The 24,168-nt window shown below is 32.5% G+C and overlaps 1 protein-coding gene across 3 annotated transcripts in view; it reads right to left on the reverse strand.

Moving 5' to 3' along the window:
* Nucleotides 1–24,168, reverse strand: part of LOC140437212 (prestin-like) — a 107,184-nt gene that overhangs the window by 47,133 nt on the left and 35,883 nt on the right. For all 3 annotated transcript variants that reach the window (XM_072526588.1, XM_072526587.1, XM_072526589.1), the window contains 2 exons: nt 18,098–18,260; nt 9,236–9,412 (listed from right to left, as the gene is read on the reverse strand). In XM_072526588.1, coding sequence (XP_072382689.1) covers nt 9,236–9,412; nt 18,098–18,260 — 340 coding nt within the window. The remainder of the gene's footprint in view (nt 1–9,235; nt 9,413–18,097; nt 18,261–24,168) is intronic.

The following is a 24,168-nucleotide window of genomic DNA, read 5'->3' on the forward strand; positions in this document are numbered from 1 at the left end:
AGAGCCGAGAGCAGTACCAAAGCCGAGAGCCAGACTAGAGCCGAGAGCAGTACCAAAGCCGAGAGCCATACTAGAGCCGAGAGCAGTACCAAAGCCGAGAGCCATATTAGAGCCGAGAGCAGTACCAAAGCCAAGAGCCATACTAGAGCCGCAGAGCAGCCAAAGGACAGGACCGATTGCAGACCCCACCAGAAGCGAGGGATCCTCAACGTCTAAGAACACAAAAAACCGTAAGTTTTTGAATAATTACAAAATCTTCCAACTTTTACAATCTTACAATTTAACAAGTTTTTTTTTTTATTACAATTTAACAATTTAGAACAACAATCTCCACTCTATCAATCGTATAATAATGTACTTTAGAATGCATACCATTTAAATAATACAGAGAATTGATAAAACAAAAATAAACGTCATTCACAACTATAATTAACTAAACAGTAATTTTGTATGACAATTTGAAAAAAGAAACGTTCATACATATAGCTTGCTTTTAATTACAATTAAATATTTTATTTCGAAAAATTAAAATAATTACGTAGCAAATAATTTCATTTATTTTGATAACAATATATATATATATATATATATATATATATATATATATATATATATATATATATATATATATATATATGTATATATATCATTATAAGAGTGTGTGGATTACATCTTGACCTACCTCAATGCAAAGAATAGCACAGCAGGCAAGGTCAAACTCATATTTCGCTAAATTGCACATTCCGATAGAAAAGAAAGTGTTATAATACAGGTATACTTATTTAATACATAACGTACATTTAGTATTGTCTAATATATTTACCGCTGAATGTAAAAATTTTTAAAATAATCATGGAGAGTCTATACGTTAAGCAAGCGGAAATAGGAACAGAAATAGTGAAACTCGTTTCAAATACAAAAAAGGATTCCCAATCTCGGAAAAATCAACAATACATCCGGGATAGACAGGAAAAATTAGAAGAATATTGGGCAAAATTTTTAAATAACCACGAAAAGCTGCTAGAAGGGGGTATAACGAAAGAAAAATATTTTGAAACAAAATACTATGATCAGGTATTTAAGACATACATTGAGGGGAAAACCCTGTTGGAAGAATATGGAAGGGTGCTGAAAAGAGGAAAAGCACCGAAAGTAAAGGAGATACAGATAAGAAAACAAAGAATCGAGGAATTATTACGGCCAGAAAATGAACAAGACTTGCAGGAGGATGAAGAATTGCAGTCAGAGTTAAGAGAATACATGGAAAAGGTGAATACACTAATGATTGAAGCAGCAGTAAATGAGGAACTGGACGCTACAGATATTGGAGAAGTAGAGAGAATAAATCATCTAAAGAGGAAAGACAGGGAAAAATAAGTACAGCATGCTCAAAGTCACGGCCATACCACTTAACGTTGAGGGGTCGGTGTTGCGCACATTTGTCGCCCCAAGGAATCTACTGGTCGTAGATTATAACACACTGCACTACTTCGAATTGACCACGGAAGATAGAGAAAGGTGCTTACTGTTGACAAAGGCGCAGATAGCGTGCTCACCAACGGCTATAAGAAACATGGATACCCAACCAAACTGCATACTAGAAGAAATTTATGAGCGATCTAAGAATAGCACATGTCCAGTGGTAGCCAGGACAATACAGACAGCTCAATGGAGTAAGATGGGTACTCCCCACCTCTGGCTAGTTATCACGCCAGTCACGATACACATATCCATTATTTGCGATGGAAATCGGAGCGAAAGAATTCACCCAAATGTATCGCCCAAACGAAAAATATTACATTACTCCCCACTAGCAGTGGGGTGGACAGAGCAGTGACGAGTTACCTGAAGTCGCCAATCCCTCCCGTGGCCCAACTGGTGGCGAGGACACCCCGCAAGTTTAACACGCCTCTAAACACCTACCTTGACATACCAGGAGGAGAGCTACGTCATGTGTTACTTGAGGAGGAGAGTCTGGAACAAGAAATGACGCATACGCAGTGGCGATCGATTCACGAATCTAATTGGCATTATTTTGTGGCCACCGGGATCATTACTATAATGGTAATAATTGGGATACTCACGTTATGGAAGTACCGTCCTGTTGCACGACTATGTCGTTCAGGGAATCCACAAACTCAGACTAACGAACAGGAAGTACCTGTATTAGTTAGTAATCGGCACAACAATGTACGGTCGACTTCCCAAGTTGACATCCCACTTTCCACATTTTCATCCAATTGCCCTAATTTTAATCTAGAGATAGAGTCGGACATTAATAGCTAGGGTACGGTTGGAAGATTATTGATTATTCTTAAACTATTTATAATTTATCATGTTTGAATTTTACTATGTTATGTAATACTTATATGTAAACTTTGAGTATTGACACTTGGGCCAGATTGCCCGATTCCGCAGTATGTCCAATATCAAATCTTCATAATTCATATCCGAAATTGGACAGTATAATTTTATCACCCAGTAGACAGAATGAATCTATTTGTTATTAAATACACACACGTAGTTAATTAGGTTACATACACATTTGGTCAATTATAAATAATAATTTGGACATCAGTCAAAAGTACTGACAAAGTTAAACAATTTACATAAATTAAATACACATATCACGCTAGGTACGCGAAAAATATTGACCCAAATAGAATTTATATAAAACTAATATCTCTTGACTAGAGAAGAATTCAATCAATATTCACTCAACGAACATATAGTCTTCAACGATCAACTTCATCAGTCTCTACTCAAAGTAATCCCGGGTCTACACCCATAGTGTACGTCTCAACAATAAACTCTGCTACTATTATTTGGTGTTTCCATTACAACAGAACGAACATCTTCACTGAGCCAACGAAGGGGAATTTGTTCAGACATATAGGATGAATACAACATGTATTGAATACCAAATATATATACATAAAAAAGAGAGATGAATTACTCCGAATCATATTGAAAGGTAAAGTACAGGCCAAAAGATTAGTAGGAAGACGGCAGAAGTCGTGGCTGAAAAGCCTGAGAAGATGGTTTATCTACTCATCCGCATAAATGTTTCGTGCAGCAGTTTTCAACTATATGTGATAATTTCATTCAACATGTTTATTTTGAAGGGGCCTTCTCGGAATCCAAATTGTAAATAGGTAGTTTTACTGTTGTACGGAGTTAAGTCGGAGTTGAGTCGTGGACTCTCAGATGCTACCTGTAAGAAAATTGAGGCTTTTGGAATGTGGCTTTATCGTAGAATGAAGATATCCTATAACGACCACGTTACTAACAAGGACGTTTTATTAAGAATACAAAAAGGAAACGAGTTGTTAACTACAATAAAAACAGCCAAAATTGAATACCTCGGTCATATCATGAGGAACAGTGAAAGATATGGCTTGCTGCAATTAATTCTACAAGGAAAAGTAGAAGGAAAACGAGGACCAGTAAGGCGAAGAATTTGCTGGCTGAAAAATCTACGTACGTGTTTCAACACAACAACCACAAATCTTTTCAGAGCCGCAGTTTGCAAAATTCAGATTACCATGATGGTCGCCAATATCCGAAATGGATAGGCAATAGAAAAAGAAGAAGATTGGTAATTTTTATAAATTCTGCAAATATCTTTTTTAAGATCATCCTGTAGCTTGATATATATATATATATATATATATATATATATATATATATATATATATATATATATATATATATAATTAATAATAGAAGTCGTCGTTTACGAGTCTAAACCGGTGGTCTTATTTTAAAAGCATAACAGTATTGACGAATTTCCAAAGATTTGAAAAGTAACAAAGTTTGAAGAAAACCTTAACTATTTTCTTAAAATTATGTAAGATGCTCGGTGGAAGTTAGTCAGATGTTGGAAATTTAAAAAGTATCCAGTGTGTTGGTGCCGCCTTAGTACAGCTTGTCAAATTTAAGGTGATACTTGACAAATTTGTCCACTTGCGTAGAAAATAAAGTGAGAACGCATTCGGAGGAAAAGAGATACATAATGCGCTCGCTCTCTTCACCTCGTTGGTACACTCCATACTACAAGTTTACAGAGAATGACCTTATTTATTAATGGAACTTCTATGATATGTCTATATTGTATGTTATTTTGACATTTCAATTTTTCCTTCGGAAATTTTTTCCAAAATACAAAATATTTTGTTTTTGTTACTTGGTAAAAAAATTCTTATAATTATATTTTATTTGACTCATTAATATTGACCATTCAGTCATGTTGAAGCAACAGTTTTTTCGAACACTTCTATAAATGTCTCGTTCTGTAATTTTATAAGAGGAATATTGGCAGAGGTGAAAGCTTTACATTTGCGTTACAGTAAACTGTATAAGAATAAAAGAACGGTAGTTAATCTTATACCTGGAACATACCAACGAAACATTTATTACTTAATTTTTATACTAGAGTTGTCGTAATATTTTATATTATAGTCATATACTTTTATTCTTCGGTTCTTCGGCATTTTAGCATTTTAGTAAGTCATAAATATTTTAATCTGTTGTTTATTTCTTTACAATAGAATAATACCAGCCCCGTTGGGATGGCTGTCAACATCCGGTATTTAGGTACTAAACTGTATAACTTTATTAACTTTCTTGAATATTTTATTTTTGTAAGGAGATTTTATAGAAATATATCGTATAAAATATATCTCAAATAGTGACTAAGTTGTGAATTTATAACTCACCACAAAAGACACGATTAAAATTAAAGTTCGTCTTCTGTCTCCGAACTACTATTTTCTAGAAAATCCACATTATCAGTGTCACTATCTTCCTGTAAATTTATTATTAAATCGTCTACAATTAAGTCTAGAGATGGTTCCTTTTCCATATAATAACGCTCATAAGAAATAGCATGTGATTTAAGTCCAGGTGGTAGGGAGGTAGTCTTAAGACAGAGTTACCTGCATTGTTCATAATTTGATCCATTTCATAAGTTTTATTTCTGGGTTTGTAAATTTTTATTAGATTTAATAATTCTGCTTTTATCATTTCGTCTGAAAAAGAAATGTTCTTTTGTCTTAACCATTCCTTCATTTCGTCTTTTCTACACCCCATAGTGGGATATTTTTGCACTTAGACATTGTGGTATGATGCATTGTCTATAACCAATACACTACGGGCTGGTATATTAGGAATAAGTTTTCATGAATCCATTTTTTATAATTATTATAGTTAATTTCGCTATGATAATCTCCAGACTTCGTACCAGATTTAAATGTCAAACATGCGTTTTTTATGAACCCCATTTGGCCGCCGGCGTGAACAATAAGTTACAGCTTTTGCCCGTTGGACACTGGCTTGGCTTGTGCAAACCTTCGGTGATATTGTCTCCCCAGTATCTGTCATGGGTATGAGAGGAATGAATATAAGTTTCATCCATGTAAATTATGGGCCGATTTTCTTCCCTATATTGTTTAATATTTCTGAGAAACTTCCTCCAGAGCACTTGTATATCGGGTTTTTTCATTAGGATTTTCCTGTTATTCTTCGCTTTCTTCCATCGAAATCCTATATCTCTCATCACTTTTCTTAAAGTTTCATGCGACCCTGTATAAATATTGTCTTCATTATTTTTTTTTTGTTATATGTCGCAATGTAGGAATTCGTTTTTCCGTGACATAATAATTTATTATTATACGCCGAAGTAAACCTTTGTCAAAATCGTCCAAGTTAGATTTTGGGGTAGATCTCATTCTTTTGTTAGGCGTCGAAATGATGTAGAAGCACCTTCTTCTATATTTTTCATTTCACGAGAGATCCGTTTTATAGTTGCTATACTTACTCCCGTTGCTAAGGAAGCACGCTCTTGAACTTTTTTAAAATCTTTAACCTGCGGATTTTGCATCGCTTCTCTCTGCATAAAAATAATTACATTTGCTATTACCTTTCTCGTTTGTCCAGACAAGACTTTGCCTTCTAATTTTGAATGAAAATCCATGTTTATAATTTAAAATACTTAACAATAATTACTTAAAAAGTCAAATCTATTGTAATACGGTATTTCTTCAACACACAGTAACTTTAAATATAAGTAAAATAAAAAAAACTTTGTCGCAGACTATACAAGTACCTTGCACTTCGAAGGGCCAAGAAATAATAAGGACGAATTGTATTGTGGTCGAATGCGCATCGTGGGTGAAGCCTAATTTTAAATCGGCCAAGTATCACATTAAATTTGACAAGCATAGTACGTGACTCCTTTGTTATAGTGAGGGACAAGATCTATGCGAAATTTTAAAAACCAACCTGCTGATAATCTGCTCTTGATACCTATTATAACACAGACCCCTAGAGAGACATTACAGAGTTGTACTAACCTTTATCCACATTCAAATAAAATTAGCGGTGCAGTGTTGAATTTTAAATTATTAGTTTGTTTAAATGTTTTTACAAATTGATCGGAACAATGGTTTTTAGCAGTAAACAATCTCGCAATATACTATTAAAAAAATACTTGCTATCATATTTTTCCTAAACTTAGGACTGGCAAAATAAAATATTGTTCAGTTACGAAAATAAGTAGATATTTTGTTTTGTGGATTCGTCAATGAACACTAATTATATTGATATACACAAAAAGAAGTAAAACTTATTCCAAATCATCGTCATTAAATATTTTTGAGAAATGTTATCAAACATATGACGTCTTTGTTCATAACATTTAAAAATAATTAACATAAATTCTTGCGGTTGACCTAAATACAAATTTCCAAACAATTTTATATTTCCGGTAATGGCTAAGTACGGAATTAGTCATTCTTAAGCAGTATATTTTGTGGTTCTTTCAGCCAGAATTTGTTGAAAAAAAAGTGTTGTGATATATTCAGTATTTATCAAAGAAAAATATGTGGCAGGCATGGGATAGAGATGTGCGTTTATCTGACAAAAATGAACCTACGGATAATTTAGAAGATGAAGATGAAAGTGCGGGGGCAAGTACTCAGCAAAGGAAGAATTTGTGTGTAGCTGAGCAAAATATGATGTTAGATATATTTGAAGGACTTTTAAAAAAAATGACCAAATATGAAGCTGTTAAGCAAACGGCGGTTTTAACAAAAATTTCTTGTGCAACAGTGTACCGTTTAATAAAGACAGGTTCGAAAAGTAGAACAACAAGAAAGGATTTGGGAAGCTCTAAAAAAATTCAACCTCACCTCTTGAAACCTATTAGTGAAACAATATATAATATGTATGCAGCTAAAGTTATGCCTAACCTAAACAATATCATGGCAAAATTAAAAGAAAAACATATTGTTGATGATTGTTCCACAAAAACGTTGGGAAAATTTTTGACCAAAAATGGTTTTAAATATACAACTGTCAATAAGACAAACCATAATGGAAAGTAGCCGCCTAATAAAGTGGAGGAATGAATATATCGAAAAAATTTCACAATACCGCAGTGAGTGTCAAGAAATTTATTATCTGGACGAGACTTGGTTTGATTCTCACGAAACGATAGATAAAGCCTGGACAAGGCCCCATTCTAGAGGCAAGCGAATTTGCATATTACATTGCGGAGGGCAACATGGATGCGTGAACGATACGTTATTGTTGAGTTCCAAAAGTATTAAAGACAGTTCTCTAGACTACCACCAAGACTTCGGAGGGACGCTTTTTGAATCGTGGTTTGAGAATACATTACTCCCAAATTTAAAAGAAAATAGCGTGATTGTTATGGACAATGCATCATATCACTCCAGATACACTAAAAAAATTTCAACCAAACAGAGTAGGAAGGATGAAATTCAATAATTTTTAATATCCGAAGACCTATATTTTGAGGATCATTAAACCAAAGATCAACTAGTCCAGGTTTTTCATACAAAAGTCGTAACTAAAGAACATATTGTAGATAAATTAGCCACTAACAATGGACATATGGTTTTAAGATTACCTCTACCTCCATATTACTGTGTGTTGAATCCCATAGAATTGCTATGGACTCAGTTAAAAAACCATGTCCGGAGGAATAACACATCTCCAAAAGATACCCAAAGTGTTGTCGAACTAATAAAAACAGAGTTCAAAAATATCAGTGCTCAAAACTGGCAAAATGCAATAGAACATGTAAAAAAGATTGAAAAAGATTACATGAAAAATGTCCCAGCCTTGAAGAAAATTATTATTAATTTGGCTGAGAGTGATGAAGAGAACGATAATGACGATGAGTTGGAATAACTGTTAACTGGAAGATCGCAAATGAATGTGAATTTCCGAACTGGCTAGTATACCATTTAATTTATAATAGTAAAAAAACCAATGGGTAACTTTTTGTGGCATCGCATGTGTAAGTAAATAAAAACTATTTTTGAAGTTATACTTCTTTAGGCGCGATTGGGAAAAATTGATGAGAGTGAATTTTTATAAAATTCACAGTATGAAGTATGCGCATATTCACAGCATGAAGTTAGCTGCTACATCTAAATCTTTTAAGTTAGGTATTAATGCCAATAAAGTGTGAAAAAAAATGTATTGGTTTTTTGTTAATTCGAATTAGGACGGTGAAAAATATTTACTGATAATTTATATATTGTATATAACAACAACATTTATGTATATAACAACAATAATAACAACAACATTTATATATTGTATATTTTTGTGTGTAAAAATCGACCTGGTTCAGTAGTTTTCATCACTTTTTTATTACGTAAAAATTACATTTATCCGTTACTTTAGGACCTTACTGTATACTATATTTATATTAAAATAAAAATTTTCGTCACTGAAAAAATATTTTATTTTATCAGTCTTAATTTTGAAAAAAGGTGAAGGTAAATTTTTCTAAATACTATATTATGAGGTAGTTTACTTTAAAAATAATCAGTATTTCGATCAATTGGTAAAAACATTTAAGTACACAAATTAATAATTCGAAATTCAACACTTTCTCCGATAAATTTCGCATAGATCTTGTCCCTCACTATAGGATATACATAAAGAATTTATACTATTTTGGAGTGATGCGGCACCCTCACTACTTCACAATGGTATAGTGTAAAATACGTAAAAAAAATTTAATTATAATAATTATACACAGTAATGACGCTTCAGTATATTAAAAAAATAAATATTTTAAAAAACTGCATAACGAAGTATCGCCATTTAGAATACTAAGTAATACAGATTTTCTGAGTTATTATAGCACTTTAAGTAAAGTAATAACAATTACCAATATAATTAAAATAATACTTACCCTTGGTAAAGTTTCAAAAAATGGTGCACACCACAATAAAACAATAACCAAAAGCAAGGCAGATACTACCGAAACTATTTGAGTAACACCGCCTGATGTTACTTGTATTACACTTCTTGATAACGATACACACATGGGCAAACATGATAGAAATGATCCTAGGACGTTACTCGCACCCTATTAAATAAATTTAATTACATTTTTATTTTTCTTCATAATTCAGTAAAAGAGTAAATTAGTTAATTTAGTTAATTATATTGAGTTAACCCTATGAGTTCAAATTTATTTATTCTACTTTTATTATCTTCAAGTCGTTTCATTTGGCATGTAGCCCATTCTGGTTATACAAAAATCATCGATTCACGGCAAAATTTTTCGCAGATATCTGAAGCTTTTAAGACATAGGTGGGGGTTACAAGATGACGAATGAAAAAGTACTCGTATTTTTACCTTGCGTTTTTTTTAAAACAATAATTTATGGTCACAATTTAATTTTTTACATCAAGAATATCTTTATTTTCCCCTTATTTAAATTAAAATTGATAAATAATTTACGGAGATATTTGCAAAAAAGCAGTTTTTTGCACTAATTCATAAATTTTATTAATTTTTTTATTATAAAAATAAAATGTTATTAATACATTTGAACATCGAGAAATTACCGTCTTTTAAATTTGTGCGAAATTTCCCCAGGATCGATCATATAGTTTAAAAGTTATTTAATTTATTCTGAGGCTAAATATTTAAACTATTGAACTTGCTCTATTAACGATGCTAGACACATTTAGCAAATTTCAGAGGATTCTTTAAGACTTAAACTATCTCAGAAGTTAAATGCATATTGCGTTTTCATCGAAATTATTTACAAAATAAACGTTTGAAACAGGGGTATGTTTTTTAAAAACATTTGTAATAACTTCTATATTTTTAAAGCTACAGACTTGTTTGTATAACCATTGGATAGCTGGTAAAAAAACTCACATTTAAAAAAAAAACCTTTTATGACCAATAGGAACGAAGTTGGGGACTATTTTTAAAAAAGTCATATTTCCATTGTCTATAAACATTAAGAAGTAAAATTTGCACAAATTTTGAATAAAAATTTTTTTTCAAGATAGAAAAAACTTTTTCTATCTTGAAACTTATAGCTATAAAATTAATCAAATTTTTCGAAACTTACAGCCCTTCGAAACGAAGGTATTTTCGAAAGATCGACATAGGAAAGTGGAGGGGATAACTGTTTCAGCTCCGTTTTTTTTTTTTTCGACATCGGAACTTCAAATTAAAACACGTAGGCAAAAACGGGTGTGGCAGTCCAGTGGGATTGCTGGTAGAAGTACTTCTATACACGCGTTCATTACATATGTGATGCTATAGGTAAGAGAGAGCAGAAAGAGAAACAAAATTAGGTATATAGGTATATGGTGCACCGTGATCATTATCTAGTTAAAACACGATTTAAAGAGAGAATATCCAATTTAAAAAAGGAGATGGGAAGAAGGAGAGAAAAAATCGACATTAATAAACTAAAAGATCCTGACATTGCAAATGTATACAGACAGCAAATAGAAGACCAAATAAGGACAAAAAACTTAGAAGAAAAAGAAGATATTAACCAACTATGGGCAAATATACGAGATATTGTGTTACAGAAATCCGTTGAAATATTGGGCAAAACCAAGTCAGAAAAAAGAAATCATTGGTTTGATCATGAGTGCGAAATGGCCACAAATAGAAAGAACGTAGCATATCAAAAAACCATTGACGCAGGTTGTACACGGAGAAAAAAAGAAGAGTATAGACGTCTTAGAAGAGAGGAAAAACGTATCCATCGACGTAAGAAGAGGGAATACGAACAGAACACTCTCAGTGAGATACAAAGTTTATTCGATAAAAATGAAACGAGGAAATACTACAAATCCTTAAATATTAGCCGTCGAGAATTTAAACCACGATTAAAAATTTGTAAAGACACTAACGGTGAAATTCTACATGATAAAAACTCAGTTCTTAACAGATGGGCACAACATTTCAGCGAACATCTAAATATAAACGATATTGAAGGAGAGTACAATATAGAAAATGAACAAAATATACAACGTCAACTACACAGTGAAGACCCAACAAGAAGAGAAGTGTCAGATGCGATCCTAAAACTCAAAGACAATAAAGCCCCAGGAATCGATGACATCTGTTCGGAAATGTATAAAAAAGGTGGTGATCAACTTTTTGCAGCAATCCATAAACTAATAGTACTTATATGGCAGAATGAATGGGTACCAGAAGAGTGGCTGAAGGGAATAATATGTCCATTGCATAAAAAGGGGGATCAACTGGAATGTAAGAACTATAGAGGCATTACTCTGTTAGCATCTGCGTATAAGATCTTCGGCAACGTATTATCTAAAAGACTTAAACATTTTACAAAGGATATTGTTGGTCAATATCAATGCGGATTTACTGCTGGAATGTCAACTACACATCAAATTCAAGCACATAGGCAGATTCTAGAAAAGTCATTAGAATATAACATAGAAACACACCATCTCTTCATTGACTTCAAAGCAGCCTATGACAGTGTGAAAAGAACTGCATTATATAATGCAATGATAGACTTTGGGATCCCACCTAAGTTAGTTAAGTTGTCCCAATTAACAATGCAAAACGTAAGCTCATGCGTTAGAATTGAAGGAGAAAACTCTACGTTCTTTGACATTAATAATGGTCTAAGACAGGGGGACGCGTGTCTCCTCTTTAATATTGCCTTGGAAAAGGCAATCAGACAATTAAATATTAGAATGAATGGAACTATTTTTAATAGATCGACGCAAATTCTCGCATTCGCTGACGATATAGTTATAGTGGGCAGAAGTATGAGAGACATGGTGCAGTGTTTTACAAGGCTTGCGGACGCAGCAAGTGAATTAGGACTTGTGGTAAACGAGGAAAAAACCAAATACATGTTGGTTTCTAAAAACCCTCGAAATATCCAACAAAGAATTCAAATTAACAACCATACCTTTGAGCAAGTCAAAGAATTTACATATCTTGGATCGCTAGTAAACGCAACAAACACGACAAGCGACGAAATAAAAAGACGCATAGCAATAGCAAACAGAACTGTTCACGGCCTCCAGAGACATTTAAAAAATAAAAATATAAAACGTGCACTAAAGCTTAATATATACAGGACCTTAATAAGACCAGTTTTGATATATGGGGCTGAAACGTGGATCTTATCTCAAAATGATAAAAGACTTCTTGGTATTTTTGAGAGAAAAATTCTTAGAAAGATTTTTGGGGCCGTAAATGAAAATGGGCTATGGCGTCGAAGATACAACTTTGAACTGTATCAGTTATACACCGATCCAGATATTGTGAGATTCGTTAAAGTGCAGAGACTTAGATGGGCTGGACACATTGCTAGGATGTCAGATCACGAATACACGAAGAGATTAACATTTTCAAAACCAGAGGGCACAAGAAGCAGAGGACGACCACGAATGAGATGGATTGATGATGTGGAAGAAGACCTACAGATTCTAGGGGTTAGAAGATGGAGGGAAGTTGCCAGGAATCGACAGGAGTGGCGACTTCTTTGTGAGCAGGCCAAGATCCACAACGGATTGTCGAGCCACTTATGATGATGATATGGTGCACCGTTTGCTGTATATAAACAACATTTAACCTGTAATAGGAGTATAGTAAATGAAGGATTGAATCAATTTTTTGATGAAAAGTAATGGAAATAAAATACCATTATTACTAATGTGCAGCTATGGAGTCTTGGACAAAGAAGTGAGAAATCAAGTATAAAAAGCAAATAGACTGACAGGGTGAATTAATAACACTATATGGCGAAACAGACACATTAACACTGAGATGAAGTCAAGAATTTATAAAGTCAGTGTAAGACCAATAATGACATATGCTTCAGAAACAAAACCCGACACAGCTACAACACAACGGCTACTGGAAACAGCAGAGGTGAGAGTGAGAGTACTGAGAAGAGTTACAGAAATACGCTGAGAGATCGAAAGAGAAGCGAAGACGTTAGAAGAAAATGTACCGTACAGTGTATAAGCGAATAGACAATAAATAGAAAAAATTAAAATGGCATAACCCCATAAGCAGAATGGGGAGACCAGTGTTGTCAAAATAGCAAGAGGTAAGTCACCAGAAGTATCGAACAGTCGGGTAAAAAAAGGATTGACAACCTTCCATAGATGTATAAATTCGCCAATGAATGGCGAGAATTGCTTATAAAGATTAAGAAGAAGAAATTTAATAGGTTTCGACCTTGGACCAAGCTATGTATCAAGTATCAAGTTTTTAGGATTTTTCCTTTATAGTTATAGCACATAAAGGCAGAAAAACAGACAGACAATAGCTATTGAGTCCTTAACAATTAAAATTTAAAAGGGTCAAAAATTTTAATATATAGTTTGTTCTTATAAATTGTGAAGATAATTACAATATATTCAACATATGTTCTAGCGAAAATGAATGAATTTATTCAATATGCTAACGTGGAAAAAACGAAATAACCCAAACAACTCTTTTCTGAACCTTAAAACTTGAATTACTAAATTTTTAGGTAACTGAACTATGCCTCAGTTTTATTAATAGCGTCTTGGCGCCATTTTGTAAGATACTTTTAAATGAGACCATGGAGAAATTAATATACATATTATTTGAAAGCACTTGTATAAATCATTAGATCCTTGGATTTTTTTTTTATTCTTTGTGGCACCGTTTAAAAATCCCCACTAAATTGCGAAAATCTTATTAAATTAACTCTCGGTGAAAGAATAACTCTTTCTTCCCAGATGGACAACGTCACTAGTATCATATATATGCCAAAAAATCTTAATTTAAAAATAAAATCGACCTTTTTTGAGATTTATCTCCATTCATATAAACATATACATAAACGAAATTTAAAATAACAATAATTATATTTGTCCCTTTCATCACGCCCGTGACTACTATATGTACTAAATATTTAGTGATAAATAAAATAGTTTGGAAAATTAAATAATGTTTAAAATTATCGAAACAATATTAAAAAAGATATTATAATTTTTCCATTCTTTGATTTTTAAAACCAAAGTGACAAAAATCAGAACATAATAATTAAAAAAATATATTCTCTCATTGGGATCGAACTCGCGACTGGATCTAAATACAGCGCTTCAACTCATTCGACCAGTAAGCTTAAATAATAAGGAGACTAATCAATGTCATTATTTGACAAGAACATTATTAAAATGTCAGTTTTTTGGTTGTATTTTGTGTTTGTTTTTATTTATTTATTGTATTCCAAAAATGGAAAGGTTATTACGCATCATAGAAGTTCAAGAAAGAATATTTATTTGTAAAAGACTTTGGTCAAATGTATATATCTACCGAATTAATATAAAATAATAATAATATTAATAAATATTAAATATATTTACAAAAGGAACATTTTTATTCTCTATGGGGAAAGAGGGAGACAATATATCTTCTGTCTCTCTTTTATCTATATCTTACATATGTAATGATTTTGCCGATTTACTTCCGTAAAAATTTCCAACGTCGAACGCGTGTATAGAAGTATAACTTCAAAATTTATATTACCTCTGCTTCCATTGCAGCTAGAAGCCTCTTTTTTTTTTTAATTTGGGGTAGCGCGTCGAAATATGAATAACTACATAATTTTCACTGGCCCGGCAAATATGGGAAACCTCGGAAAAATTGAGTCCATTTGAAATTCACCGTAAAAACTAACTTTTTGTTTAATTTGGCTGGAATAGTCTGCCGCAGTACTAATAATGATGACATAATTTTCATAATACTTATATATTTTATAAATTAAATTTCAGGGGATTTTCCTGGGGGGAGAGGGGTGAAAATTATGTTACTGCGACAGACTATCTAGCCAAATTAAAAAAAAAGAGACTTGCTGCAATGGAAGCCGAGATCATGTAAATTTTTCCTACGTGTTTCAATTTGAAGTTTCGATGTCGAAAAAAAAACGGAGCTAAAACAGTTATCCCCTCCAATTTCCTATGTCGATCTTTCGAAAGTACCTTCGTGTTAAAGAGCTGTAAGTTTCGAAAAATTGGATGAATTTTATAGCTATAAGTTTCAATATAAAGTTTAGATTCTTATTCAAAATTTGTGCAAATTTTACTTCTTAATGTTTATAAACAATGAGATATGATTTTTTAAAAAATAGTCCCTAACTTCGTTCCTATTGGTCATAAAAAGTTTTTTTATGACCAAAAGGAACATTCAGCTATCCAATGGTTGTACGTACAAGTCTGTAGCTTCAAAAATATAGAAGTTATTACAATTGTTTATTGTATTTAAGTAAAAAACATACCCCTTTTTCAAACGTTTATTTTGTAAATAATTTCGATGAAAACGCAATATGCATTTAACTTCTAAATTAGTTTAAGTCTTAAAGCATCCTATGAAACTTGCTAAATGTGTCTAGCATCATTAGTAGAGCAAGTTCAAGCGTTTAAATATTTAGCCTCAGGGATAAACAAATTAAATAACTTTTAAACTATTTGACCGATCGGGGGGAAATTTCGCACAAATTTAACAAACGGTAATTCCTCGATGTTCAAATGTATTAATAACATTTTATTTTGTTAATAAAAAAATTAAAATTTATAAATTAGTTTAAAAAACTGCTTTTTTGCAAATATCTACGTACATTATTTATCAATTTTAATTAAAAAAAAAACGGAAAATTAAGATATTCTTGATTTAAAAAAATGATATAAATATTGTTTATATAAAATATAAGGGAAAAAACTTATAGACAAAAAATCAAATTGTGACCATAAATTATTATTTAAAAAACACGCCAGGTTAAAATACGAGTACTTTTTCATATATTCGTCATCTAGTAACCCCCACCTATGTCTTAAAAGCTTCAGATATCCGCGAAAAATGTTTCAACCTTGTTTTTTTAATGAGACTGGGCTAATGAGCTTATGATAAGGGAAGCACTAAATTTAATGTCAATTAAAGTTACATTTAGCCGACAAAAAGCAATATTGTAAAACATATAACAGTGATGAACCACTGTGGCAACGAGCATAGGAAAAAAGTGATAGAGGTAATTGATTTTGACAAGAGCTATGAGTCATGCCGATGCAGTACACAAGTTTACCTGTAATTTACAAGGTCATAGTTCTTGTCAAAGTCCATTACCTATAATAATGATAACTTGACAACAAAATTATAGCAAAATAAACATAATTATAATTACAATATGAACGAAATAAATGTTTTACTAACAAAAACTGACGGTAACTAAAGAAGTGGCACACATAGGTACAAAAATAGCCTTAACTTACATATGTGATACTTACACTGATAATTTACAAAAAAAAAAATGATCGATTGATTACTAAAAGAATAACGTTGTTGAAAAATAAGAAATAAAATCTATAAAGCGTGTTTCAATAATTGGAAATATTTTAACTATATGAAGGCTACGACCTAATGCAACAAAAATTGAAGTGTGCTGTTTCCATTGGAATAATGCACAACCCAACAAAAAACTCTCCGTTAACTTTGAAAACAGACTTCTCACTCATAACTCAACACCAAAATATCTTGGAGTGACTCTGGCCAGAACATTAAGTTTTAAAGAACACCTACAAAGAACGGCAAAAAAAAACTCAAAACGAGAAATAATATCGTCCAAAAGCTATGTGGTACTACATTGGGGTCCTCAGCCACCGTACTCAGATAATCCGCTCTTGGACTTGTATACTTGGTGGCTGAATATGAATCGTCGTTCAAACGGATGTGGTCTACAGTCGTAGACCACGCGCCTAACGTAGGGTTAATGTCGTAATATAGAAGGTGCTTTTAAATTAACAGTCGAAAGAAGATCGTTCCAAAATCAGGAAAAATTTCTAGAATATTTTAGACTTTCCAGAGATTTGTTTCAAACTGTCTTACAATTTATAAGGGATGATATTACTAAAAAAACCCTACAACAGAAAACATCACTTAATTATTACAATAATAATAACTATATAAAAATTATAATTTCGATATAGATATGTACGCTGTGAGCTCAGCTGAACGTTTGTATCCAAATCAGTCCAAATCAAATCGCAATTGATTCCAGCGCACACCGTCGACGTACACTGCTATCGCTCTGCGGTCCGCGCAACTAAGCAGAACCTAACAAACCGTTATCGTAGAGAACCATTCCTTTGATTTTGAGGAACGTACGCGGCGTTCGACTGACTATGAGTTATGCGTCGCTCACTGTTCTAACAAACCATAGCTTAAGAAGGATAGTGTGACGATATTTGACACGTGAATAATAAGTAGACAATTAGGAGAATTAATCAGAAGTCACATTCATGTCTCATCGGGATATATGTCTATCGGAGGAAATGACTGATTCAACACATAAGACAGTAAAGGAAGTTCGGTGGCTACATTCAGCTCATATAGTCGCCGATAGGACGGGGAATTATGGATTTCGTTCAATTCACCAGTATTCTTCGTTCAACACACAAAGAATGCCTCGAATGGGTTTCTGAGTTTCTGGTTTCTGATCGGTCTTTTATCCTGGCAGTGACAGCATAAAATATGTTTTGTTACATACATAGGCGTAGTCTAGATGATAAAAGTATATTTTCGTCACAAGCCCTTTGAATCATTAGCAAAATCTATACATCTATACATGATCTATACATCTAACATTGAAATGCTTAAAAGTGAACAAAACATGAAACACGAAGCAAATATTTGGAACTAAAAAAACAATAATATGATCATTATTTACAATATACCAAACTTATTTGTTAACTAATTTAGCTTTTATTCTATACTTACTAATGCCAATAACTCCTGATTAGCATCAATTTCATACAAAAACTGTCTAGAAAATATTAGAGCCATCGACATATTGCTAATATAAGACACCAGTGCTATAAATATGCAGTCAACAATTATTTTTGGCATAATAGAGAATGGTGGAACTGATGGTTTTGGAAAACTGGAAAAAATAAATCAAGATAAAATCGTAACACTATAATTAAGATTAAGTGATTTGTAGAATTCAAAAATTTCACTCGACTTAATCTGAAAGGATAAATGTCTTTTCTCACTCTTCTTTATTACAGGGGTAAGCATGACAGTTTCATTGAATTCTTAAGTGTCCTCCTCTACGAAGTAGAAAGCTGAAGAGTTACAGAAGATGCCATAAAACGATTAGAGGTATTTGAAATGTGGTGCTACTGGCATACGTTAAGGGTCTCATATATACACTACACAAATAATACAACTATTCTCCAGAGACTAAGAAAGAAGAAAGAAATTATTAACACCATAAAGAACAAAAGGCTATTTGTGGATTACTTCGACCACATTATACGTAATAGTAAATACCGACCTCTACAGTTAATTCTACAAGACAAAATTGAAGACAAGAGAGGCGCTGAACGTAGACGTATATCCTGACTGGCCAATCTTAGGAAATGGACTGGTCTACTATCAACTGATTTATTTTGAGCTGCTGTAAATAGAATAAGATGGATCAACGTGGTCGCCAACATCACTAGAAGATAGATACCTACCTTTAGAAGAAGAAGAAGCATTCCAGGAGAAGACCTGCCGGTGTAACCTTAAATTTTTACTCTATAGTAAAATGTTAACGTTATAATTTTACTCGCTTTATTCTATATTAAAAAAAAATTAAATCTAACTAGCATTTTTGTATTATTAAATGCAATTGTCTTGAATTAACTAAACGTTTTGTTTACCAATTCTAGTTACTAATAAGTGCGTTTCTATCTATATTATAGCCATTATTGACCAGTTTGATGGTGTTTACTCCTACTTGTATCTGGGATAACTAATTACAAATACAGAGTCACCATACGAGGAGATAAAAATTAGATGTAATCTAGTAAAGATCGCCGTAGGAAAGATGGCCAAAAGTATGGAAGGACTCTCATATTTCACGAACTCAAAAAATGCATGGTAGATTAACTGCTTAATATTCTTAATACTGACATATGCATGCAAATCTTGAACCCTGAGACAATTAGAATGTTCTCTTAAAAATAATGTTCTAAAAGAACTACAGATCAGTAAACGACTTATACCAGAGAAATAAGGTTTTTTCGTGACACTGAACCGGCCAGGCAAACGACAGTTGTTTTGGATAGTATGGACCTATGTAACAAAAACCTATATGTTACCTAGTTTCGATTTTTTGGATTTAATTAGTTATTAACAAATTAAGGTCAAAAAACGGTAAATTTTCACTTTTTTCGTCTATCAGCAAAAGTGAATTATTTAAAACAAATTTAAAATTAATAAACTTCATATGAAAACCTTCAAAATAGCTTTTTTTAAATGTTTTTATCCTTATTTGTTGTTTAGAAAGATACGAAATAAATCAGAAATTTCAGTTTTTCGAATTCGAAAAAAATTGCCTTTTAATGGAATCGTCCACAAAGCTTCAAAATGTGTTCCTAAAAATCGGCCAGCTTTGAAACTCACGAGAGTGAGTTTCTTGTTAATGGATTCCGACGCTTCTTTTTATAATTTGTATGTACTTTTTCGTACATAATGAGTATGTATTATTTAAATAAATAGATTATTAACACTTTGGCTACTGGCTTTAAATTTAAAGTTTATTGTCAGAAACTGAAACTATATGTAGTTTGGTGACATTCACAATATTTAATACTAAAAACATGTAAACACAAACACTTGGATATTTAAAAAAAAATCATGTGTAACGGCCGTGACGAAAAACGGTACACGCAGTTTCTGACAGAAATAAACGCCTATATGACTTTCCTGTACCATTTAATACCCCTACGCACTGCTGATGAATATGATGCTTTTTGATCAGAGACGTCTATAAATGATTTTACATTATTATACCGCATGATTGTGGAAATTCTTCCTCACCACACCCCTTTTTGTTGGCACATCCACTATTTCACCCCTTTGTAATTTAGCCTCACTTACTACTTTCGGATTATGCTTCCTGTTTTTTCTCCGTGTGCCTATTAAATATGTATCTTTGTTCAGAAGTTCGTGTGTTAAATTCACGCTAGTGTAATAACTATCTGTGCATAGAACGCGACCTGAATGTAAAAGTGGTTCCATAAGCTGTAGTACCACTTTTGCACTAATTGGCTTTTTATTAGGTGTTTGCTCTTTTCCTGTATAAATTTTAAAATTCGATGTGTAACCTTTCACTCCACACAACTTAAATAATTTTACAACTTATTTGTGGCGCTTCATCGGTATATATTGACGAAAGCTTAGTCGTCCTCGAAAAGGAATCATCGTCTCATCTATACAAACATTCTTGTCAGGAACATAATATGCTGATTTAAACTTCTTGATTAGCAAATTTTGCAAGGAAAGGAATTTTTTGAGCCTATCATCTGAGGCAATTTCGTTGTTTGAGAAGTGCAAATTGGACAAAAAGAGCTCAAACCTTATCCTGGACATGTTTTTTGTACAGCATAAGGGTGTTAGAATAATGTTTCAAAGTGGGTTTACGATTCAACCCCATCCAAATTAGAAGACCTAACAAAACAAAAATTTCGGATTGATTTGTGTTTCTCCATTGTCCCAATAATGTTGTTTTTGTTAATGTTTTCTTTGTAATTCCTAATAGTATCTTCTGTTAAGCATATCTGTTGGTTTCCTCGGCAATAAGTGATAAGATTTCATTGTCAAGAAATAATTTATAAAAATGAATCGGAATTTTCCGTGAAAGTTAATAATGTCTTCAAATTACCTACAAAATTGCAAACAAAACTCAAATGACATTAGGATTATTATTAGTATTATTTAAAAAATGATCAGGTTCAGAATCGTTAAGAGATTCATCAGATTCGAATTTTAACTCTTGCCATCACTGTTGTAATATCTCAATTTGAGGAAGATGAACACGAGTCTTGATAATTTGGATCATCTATCGAATCATCATCATCTTATCTAATAAAGTTATTCTCCATTTCACTCAAATTCTCCGCTATTTCAAGTAGTTCAGCATCACTTAATTTTTTGTTTGCCATTTTACTAATTTTAGAAACGTTAACACACAAGAGTAATGTTGTATAGGTAATGGATTTTTACAAGAGCTATGACCTTGTAGATAACAGATAAACTTGTGTACTGCATCAGCATGACTCATAGCTCTTGTCAAAATCCATTACCTCTACAAACTAATACAGTGAATCATGCCTGCAAGTCAGTAATATGCCATCTGCTAAAGGAGTCAATCTGCTCCGCCAGAATTTAAAAAAATCGGTCATAGTACGGTCATCTGTTGAATAAGTCTCAAACTGCTTCGCCAGAATTTAGCCATAAACTGTAGGAGCCTAAATGCGCATATAAAAGCATTAGAACTGTGTTCACCAAACGTAGACACAGCTTGAAACATTACCACTTCATGTGACCAATTTGGTACACGCAGTTTCTGGTAAACATGAACTGTGTTCCAGAAATGGTACACGCAGTAGTCAAAGTGTTTTGAATGCTAGAATTTCTCTAGAAATAACTTTCTTCCAACAATTTTTATTGATATTGAGAAAGCATATGACACCTTAAGCTTAAATATTTTGAGTAAAAAAATGATTATTGATTTTCACATTCCTAAGGCAATAGTATATGCTATTATCGGATTATATTCAGAAAGGCATGTTTATGTCAGGGATTTTAACAACCATTTATTAGGACCAAGATATGTTTTTACAGTAATTCCGCAAGGAGCTGTCCTAAGTCCTCTTCTTTTCAATTTATACACAGCTGACCTACATAAATTAGTTGGAAAAATATCCTTTTAAGATCATCCAATATGCAGATGACTTCAGCATATACTGTGAAACAAAGAAGAGAGATGAAGCTTTTGGATTTTTAATGGATATTTACAACGTTGTAGAAATATGGTTGGAAGAAAATCACCTTCAGCTGTCGGCCACAAAATCAGCAATGACTATTTTCAGCAGACATAATATTCCTAATATCGAAACATTTATAGTAAAACAGCGAGAAATTTCTTTTAAAAAGGTAATTAAATATTTGGGCATTATACTAGATCAGAAGCTCACATGGAAATTCCACATAGAATATATGTTAAATAGATCTGAAAATGACAACTAAAACTTGGTGGGGAACAGATGTTCAGACTTCCTTACTTTTTTATAGAACGTACATTATATACATCCATAGATTATGGATGTTGGTTATATGGATCTGCAAGCAAGAACTTACTAAACAAATTAAACATATTTATAAACCAGTGTTTGCGGATCTGTATTGGTGCCATGAAGACAACTCCTATTGAGCCCCTTTATGTTGAAGCACTTGAGCCTCCAATTTCTCAGACATTTCTTGGCCGAAAAAATTTTACTGAAAATTAAACACCAGAACACTTTCCTTTATACCGAATTAATAAATTTAAACAATTATGATTTAACGAATAAATATTGGATAAAGAAAAACTCTCCAACCCTATGTGAAGCTCTTAGAGAAAACACAGTTTGTGCTGATGAAGCTATTAATTTAAAATCACACACAGATATAAATCACTTTGAAACCTTTTCTTATAGCGTTAAATTTATTAAACCAAATTATGTTAACACTGGAAGAGCAAATAACAACATTATAACAAGCATCTTATCCAATTGGGATTACTACAGTACTATCTACACGGATGCCTCCAAATCAGAAGACGGTACAGGATGTGCCTTTTACATCCCCATGGAGAAGGTAGAAAAAATGATCAAATTAAAAGCAAATATTTCCATATTTAGTGCGGAGGCAATTACCATAATATCAAGCCCTACTTTTTGTTTCTAACAGGGAATCCTCCATTATTATTGTTTCAGGTTCCATGTCAGTTCTCACAGCCATTAACCAACCTTTTTTTCCAACCACATACTCCAATCCCTACATAATATTAATTAAAAAATTAGTTAAACACTTTAAAGAAAATAAAAAAAAAATGTGATATTTATATGAGCTAAAGCACACAGTGGAATTAAACATAATGAACATGTGGACCAACTAGCCAAATTAAGTATTTATTCAGTGGATACCACAGAATATCTACCCAGTATTTCTGATTTGGTTGCTTCACGGCTTCAAGGCAGTTTTGAAATATAAATGGAGTGATCTATGGTCTGAGTTTTGTTTTACCAACCCAAATAGATACACTTCTTTACACACAACTGTCCCTGTTGCACATTGGCATAGAACTTATAATATCCCTAGGCATTATATAACAACCGTATCTAGGCTTAAATTTGGACATGCTTGTTTTCCTGCTTATCTTGCAAGAATTCATGTGATCGAGAGTAAAAACTGTGTGGAATGTGGAGTAGAAGGTGACCTAGATCATGTAATTTTTGGTTGTGCCAAATATAATTTGGAATCCACCTTATTATACAAGAATATAGTTCATATTACCCGTAAATCTCCGTTTAACGTTTTATCTACCCTAGCGACTCAAAATAGATTAATTTACGATTGCATAATCGATTTTTTGACCAAATGTAATATTTTTCTTTAGTTAAAAAAAACTGTTTTTACTTTTTACCTTTGTGTTCTCTCCTTTATCTGTTTAATCCTATTTACCGTAGCCTAGTTCTACTGTGTATGTTATATATTATAATGTCCTGATGGGCCCCTGGACGTGAAGCGAGTGACCCATGCTAATTGTATGTGTTTATAAATATATATATATATATATATATATATATATATATATATATATATATATATATATATATATATATGTATGTATATATATTTTTTCTCTTCTTTTTGTTAATTGTTGTACTGATTTCCCAACTTTAAATTTATCTATTTTAGTCTATTGGGTTGCAAATAATTCAAAAACTTTTTACTGTGCCTAATGAGATTAAAAG

This window comes from Diabrotica undecimpunctata, chromosome 3 (assembly GCF_040954645.1).
Source record: "Diabrotica undecimpunctata isolate CICGRU chromosome 3, icDiaUnde3, whole genome shotgun sequence".
NCBI classification, from domain to species: domain Eukaryota; kingdom Metazoa; phylum Arthropoda; class Insecta; order Coleoptera; family Chrysomelidae; genus Diabrotica; species Diabrotica undecimpunctata.